The sequence below is a fragment of the Merops nubicus genome, unplaced genomic scaffold, assembly GCF_000691845.1.
Source record: "Merops nubicus isolate BGI_N331 unplaced genomic scaffold, ASM69184v1 scaffold17420, whole genome shotgun sequence".
In the NCBI taxonomy this organism is placed as follows: Eukaryota; Metazoa; Chordata; class Aves; order Coraciiformes; family Meropidae; genus Merops; species Merops nubicus.
Genome location: NW_008581090.1, coordinates 32,908 through 39,430, shown reverse-complemented (window position 1 = coordinate 39,430; position 6,523 = coordinate 32,908). Strand labels below are relative to the sequence as shown.

At 51.1% G+C, this 6,523-nt stretch overlaps 1 protein-coding gene across 1 annotated transcript; it reads right to left on the bottom strand.

Moving 5' to 3' along the window:
• Positions 1-5,089: 5,089 nt before the first annotated feature.
• On the bottom strand, positions 5,090-5,392 carry LOC103781008 (late cornified envelope-like proline-rich protein 1; the record flags this gene model as incomplete). Its single annotated transcript, XM_008948716.1, has 1 exon — positions 5,090-5,392. A coding segment is annotated over exon 1 (303 nt), but the record flags the coding sequence as incomplete, so codon positions are not given.
• Between the last annotated feature and the right edge of the window lie 1,131 nt (positions 5,393-6,523).

Below are 6,523 nucleotides of genomic sequence, written 5' to 3'. Positions count from 1 at the left end.
GGCCCTGAGACAGAGTAATGAGGCACAACTTGGTGATAAAATGGAAATCTAGGCGAGGAAGTGACCCCCAACTAGGAGCCATGGATGGGAGTAGTTCACTTTGTGCCTGGAGAGTGTTTTTTGTCTTCCCCTGCAATAACCAGAGGGCAGCTGTTGGTGGGGGAAGGATCACTTGCGTTTTCACTGACCTCCCAGATACATCACCTCTGAACTGCATGTCGTACATGTCTGGATGAAAACTCAAACAAGCAGAAACCAAAACACAATTATCACCTGAAGAGAAAAGGAAAATGTTTGGGTAAAAGTGTATCAAAACTGTTCCAAAATTCTATCAAAACTGTTTCAAAATCAGCTTAGGCATTGCAGGAATTCAGGTATTTCACCTCTGGGGGTCATAGAATCAAAGTCACAGAATCTTTTAGGTTGGAAAAGACCTTTAAGGTCATCAGGTCCAATCATTAACCTGATTTTACCAAGTCCATAGCTAAACCATGTCCCTCAGCACCACATCTACATGATGGTGATTCAATCACTTCCCTGGGCAGCCTGTTCCAATGCTTGACAGTGTTTTTGGTGAAGAAATTGTTCCTCATCTTCAATCTCCCCTGGTGCAACTTGAGGCTGGTTCTTCTTGTCTTGTTGCTTGTCCCTTGGGAGCAGAGCCCGACCCCCCCTGGCTCCAGGCTCCTGTCAGGAGCTGTGCAGAGCCAGAAGGTCTCCCCTGAGCCTCCTTTGCTCCAGGCTCAGCACCCCCAGCTCCCTCAGCTGCTCCTCCTCACACTTGGGCTCTAGACCCTTCCCCAGCAGCTCCGTTGCCCTTCTCTGCCCATGCTCCAGCCCCTCACGGTCCTTCTGGGAGCAAGGGTCCCAAGCCTTGGCTTGGAGGAGCAGGGAGAGTCTGAGAGGCTTCCATCTGCTTTTCAACCCTTGTGGCATCAGTTTGGAGAACAGCATTGTGAACTTGTGTGTTCTCCACCACCATGAGCATTTTGGGTGCTGAGCAGCTGTGCACCGTTGGTCTCTTCTGGGCAGCTGCTCAGCTCTGGGCTGTCAGCATTGAAATATGTCCTGAAACTGGCCAGTTTTGAGGAGGGAAAGGTGCTACAGAAGGAAATGCAGCTGGGCTAATTGCAAGAGAGCAGCTGATGACCTCCTTGCTGTCGGAGGCCACCTAAAACCCAGGAGCTGCCTAAGCTGGTGTGCCCAGTGGAGGGCGTAGCTAAACTGGGTGAACTGGGCTGTGACTGCAGCTGTGTTGGCGTGGTTGGGATGTTCTCTCTGGGCTGTTGGAAATCCTCAGCCTGATTTCTAGTGCAAGTGGCTGAAGTACAGATGCACACCCACTGGGTGACAGCCGTGAGCACGCCAAGGAGATGGTCCAGTGTAAATGAACGTCTACAGCAAGCTGGGCTTTTAAAGTCATGAACAGCAGCTCCTGTGCTCTGTGAAGTCAGCTGGCTCCAGGTATAACATAAAAACCAATTAAAAAGTAGCAATAAAGTCTGAAGGCCACTTGTGAAACTCATGGAAAGGCTTTGAGCAGAGTGCTGGCTGGTTTTGGTCAGGAGCTGGTGATGCTGAGGGCTGCAGAACTGGGGACCTGCAGGGACCTGCCTTCCTGGGGGTGTCTCTGATCCCTTCTGATGCTTAGGGTGGTTTTGGTCATGTGTGGAAGAGCTTCCCCTCACCTGAGGAGGGGTGGGGGTCTGCTCTCCTGCGAGTTGTTGGCTAGAAGTGGCTTTGGATGTTTTATTCCTGATGGTGGATCCAGGGTGCTTTGTACAGCATGGGGACCCAACCACCATCTGCTGTGCTTTGGGTGGCACCAGGAGCTCACTAAAGAGCAAATTCCTGGCTCTGGACTGCTCCTGGATGGCTTCAGCTCTTGCCTGGTAGAGATGATGTCACTGTTCAGTAAATGACCCTTCTGCCCTTTCTCCCTTCCTGCTGGGCTTTGAATTGTAGGTGTCTGGTAAGTCAAAGTTGATCAGGAGAGAACAAATCCACCCTTTGAAGTCCTCTTCAGGCTGTGAGTGTTTGAGGTCCTGCTGACTCGTGCTGAGGACGTGATGTGCTCTCTGAGAAGCCCTAGGTGGTTCTTTTGTCCTGTGGGACAGTGGTTTGGGACAAGCACACTGAGCAAGACTTAAATCTGGGCTGGGACAAATGTTCCTAAAGTGTTCCTGAGCAATCCCACCTGAAACTGGGAAGGTTGTGCTCCTAATTACTCTCACTATTTTTATTGGAGTATTCATTTGAAATGCTCTTCGTGGCGTTGCTGAGTTGAACCTGCTGGTTATCTACTGCTGGGAGGACTGTCATTTTGGAGGACATTTTAAAATTCTATAATTTTCAGTTCTAGAGGGACTAATGCAACACGGTCAAGGGGAAATTTTGTGTGAGGTGACTGAGTTGCTGTTTGCTTCCAGCCCCCGAGCATCCAATGACTGGTGCAGACCAGGCTGAGCTCCAACTCATCGATGTAATATCTTGAATTAAACCACAGGGATGCATCTGTCTGCTTCTGTAGACAGTTCTGGAAATTTGATAATGGTTTCTGGATGGCAGAGACATTTTAAATGCCTTCTTGATTTCTCACCTTTTCTGGTTTTCATTAGGAGTAATAAACATGAGGCAGCTGCCACCCAGCTGGTTGAAAGAGCAGCGAGCTGCGTTGCACAGAGGCATTTAAATACAAATCACAGGCGTTTTTGCTGCAGTGTTTGTTGTCCAGGAGTGGTGGAGCTCAGAGCTGGGCAAATGGCAAGTGTTTGCAGGCAAGTAACGTAGAGAATATGAGGAACCGAGGTGCTGAGCTTTCAAACAGAAGCTCCTTGGATAGTAGAACGGTTTGAGTTGGAAGAGACTTTAAAGATTATCTAGTTCCAACCCCTGTGCCATGGGCAGGGACACCTCCCACTAGACCAGGTGGCTCAGAACCACACCCAGTGTGGTCTTGAACACATCCCATGATGGAGCATCCACAGCTTCCATGGACAACCTGTGTCAGGGTCTCACCATCCTCATAATGAAGAATGTCTTCCTAATTTCTAATCTAACTCTCCCCTCTTCCACTTTGAAGCCATCACTCCTCATCCTATCACAACAAGCCCTTGCAAAAAAAAATTGAGCACACAGTCCTGAAACCTCTGACCACCAAGGACCTCTTAAAGCACGGGTGTAGCATGAGGGTAGGGGTGAAAAGCCATGGAGGTGCACAAAGGCTCCTTTGGTCACTGTTCAGACCCTAACCTCAGCCTGCTGATGTGCTGCATTCACAGACTGTAGCGTAGCAGCCAGGGGAGGGGATGGGAGAGGGCTCCTGGGGATGGGTATCACCAAACAGCTTCACCCTCCTTTGAACATGGCCACATTAGAGCTGTGCCCTTTGGCGACTTGGTGGAGAGCACAACTTCATTACTCCTCTCCTAGGAGGCAGATCCAGAGCAGGCATAAGTCATCCTCACCTCTGCTGACTCCAGGGAAGTTGTGCCACTTCAGACCTGCTGTCTCTGGGGTTTTTAATTTATTTTTTTGGCTCCAAGACACTCCCCTTGCATTATTTTTTGCTTCAAACCTGTCGTTCCTTCAAAAGATGGTTCCTTGCTGTGCAAATCAAAATGAATTTGGAGTCCTGTAGCCTGCCTAACTTGTCACAAGTGCCATATTTGGGACCATCAGTTTCAATGTGTTAGAATAAAAAAAAAAATCACTGCAAATCTAACGATTTATGCTACACCTTGTTTTGATGGATTGCTCTGGATGTTTGTGGTGTGGTGGGTCCTGGGAGTTTTGTGCTGAGTCCCAGGAGCGTGGCCCTGCCTGGGGCTCACTGTGCTGTGCTTCCCTCACCCTCCCTGAATCCAACTGGCCACACGATGGAGCACAAGGAATTGCTGGGGTGTGGTTTACAAAGGCACAAGGAGTGATTTTGGGTACATGTTGATGGCAATTTATTGGTGGGTGGTGGGGTCATAACACCTCAATTTATGAGCAGCTTAATATCCTCCTGCGTCCAGCAGTGTGGTCCAGGGGTGAGAACACTGCCCCAGCAATCCCAGGGTTTATTGATTCACTGTTAGTCACCTTCCAGCTGTCTCAGCTTTTCCATAGCTTGTTTTGGGATCCTGTGGGGAGTGAGTATTTGTCACCAGCACAGGTAGAAGCAGAACTTGTCTTTCCGTGGCTGCTCTCCAACTGGGGACTTTCAGCTCTGAGTAAAGCGTGAAAAGGCATGGAGATAAAAAACCCAAAATAGAAAGGGGGTAGTTTGAAGCAGCAGAGGCTTTATTATGCCATAATACCATAGAGAATAAAGTAATGCAGACTATAGAACAAGTACTCTCTGACTTGCAGCTGGTACATCAGAGGTGGATATTTCAGTAAGTACTTCCAGAGTGAGCTGCTTTGCTCAGTAGCCCCCCTGGACTTGAAAGTCAAATCTTGTTTCCTACCATTATTACAGGCACTGGTCTTATTTCTATTGCACATAGCACAGATTTAAAACCTGGTTTCTTTACAAAATCTCCTCTGGAGCAAAGTAGAAAGCAGAAAGAAATGGGTATTCTTAGCAGTATCAGCATGGAAGGACTTGAGTTTTGCTGGCACTGGGCTAGCTGAGGCTACCTTGATGCAATATCATCTGTGTGAGTGATTGTAGCTGTGGTAAAAGTCACACATCCTTTGTTCTGGCAGTCATGGGAGAACTGTCTTCATGCAGTCAGGATCTGTTGATAAGAGAGTGTAGACACGAAGCTCTGAGACCTCTATATCTAATGCAGAGAGGATGAAATAAGGGTTTTGAAGGTGTCAGCTTGTCCACAAGCCCCAGTGATTGCAGCAGGGATGGAGTCATGGTTCTGGGAGCTGGACTCCACTTATGGGTGTGCATGTTGTTCTTCATCACCTGCTTGTTCTCTGGGCACCTCCACGGAGCTTAATGTTGCCCACAGTTGTAGTGGTAGCTACTGGACCACTGGTATGAGTAAGGACATGAGCTGTGCTGGTACAGGTGAGCTGGAGCACACACCTGAAGGCATCTCCTAGGGCTTTGCTGTCCACAGTACGGCACACAGAGCTGTCCCCTCACCTGCCCGTGGGGCTGGGGGAACACCGTGACGCAGGGATGAGGAGACCTGGGGCTGCAGGGGGAGGTGTGGCCCTCCACAAGGTGTGTCTCCACACACTGTGGTGAGCACTGTGGGCAGCACTTGGGGCTGCTCTGCATGGTCTTCCTCACGGCGCACAGCTTGGGGCCTGTGGGAGGACAGGGGGGGTGGGACACGTACTGCACCGCGCCGGGGCGGTGGCACTGGGTGGAGACTGGTGTGGGGTGCTTCACTCCACTGGCAACACGGCCCTGCTGCTTGCACTGGCACCTGTTACAGGCCATTGTCCCGGGGTGGAGATGAGCCTGAAAAACAAAGTAGGGAAGAATCGTGCTTTGGGTGGGAAGGCACCTTTAAAGCTCATCTTGTCTAACACCATCTGGTCCAACCTGCCCTTGTACTCACTCAGCAGGGACATCCCCAGCTAGAGCAGGGTGCTCAGAGCCCTCAGACTCACCTGGGATGGTGCCAGGGGTGGGGCAGTGACCATCTTGTGGAGATGAGCCTGAAAAACAAAGTAGGGAAGAATCGTGCTTTGGGTGGGAAGGCACCTTTAAAGCTCATCTTGTCTAACACCATCTGGTCCAACCTGCCCTTGTACTCACTCAGCAGGGACATCCCCAGCTAGAGCAGGGTGCTCAGAGCCCTCAGACTCACCTGGGATGGTGCCAGGGGTGGGGCAGTGACCATCTTGCTGGGCAACCTGGGCCAAGGACTCACCACCCTCAGCATCCAAAATTTCTCCCTCTTCTCTACTCTAAATCTCCCTCTTTTAGCTTAAACCCATCACCCCTTGTCCTGGTGCAACAGCCCCTGCTCAAAAGTCTGTCCCCAGCTTTCTGACAGACCCCTGGCAGCCCCCAGCAGGTCTCCCCAGCTGGAGCCTTCTCCTCTGGGGCTGCCCCAGCCCAACTCTCTCCTGCTGGGCTCCCAGCAGAGGGGTTCCCCCCTCGGGGCATTGCTGGGGCTCCTCTGGCCCCGCTCCAGCAGCTCCCTGGCTCTGCTGTGCTCAGGACTCCAGAGCTGCCCCAGCACTGCAGGGGGGGCTCCCCAGAGTGGGGCAGAGGGGCAGGATCCCCTCCCTGCCCTGTGCCCACGCTGCTGGGGGTGAGCCCAGGACAAAAGGAAAACTCCCTGTAGATCAGGGCTTGCATCTGACAAGCTGCCTTTGCCTGCTGAGTCCCACCCTCCTCTCTAGCAAGAACTGCACAGTGGGGCATTAACAAACTCTTCCAGGGCTTCAGATGCTGTGTGGAGCAGGGAGCTATTAACCCTGGAAGAAGGGGAGTTTTGGACCTAGCTGTGAAGTCACCTGCATGCCTCAGCTGGTGAGGCAACGGCGTGTCAGGGATTGGTGCTGAGGTTCTCATCTTTTTCTGTCAAGGGCTATCATTTATTTGCTTTCCAGATGCTTC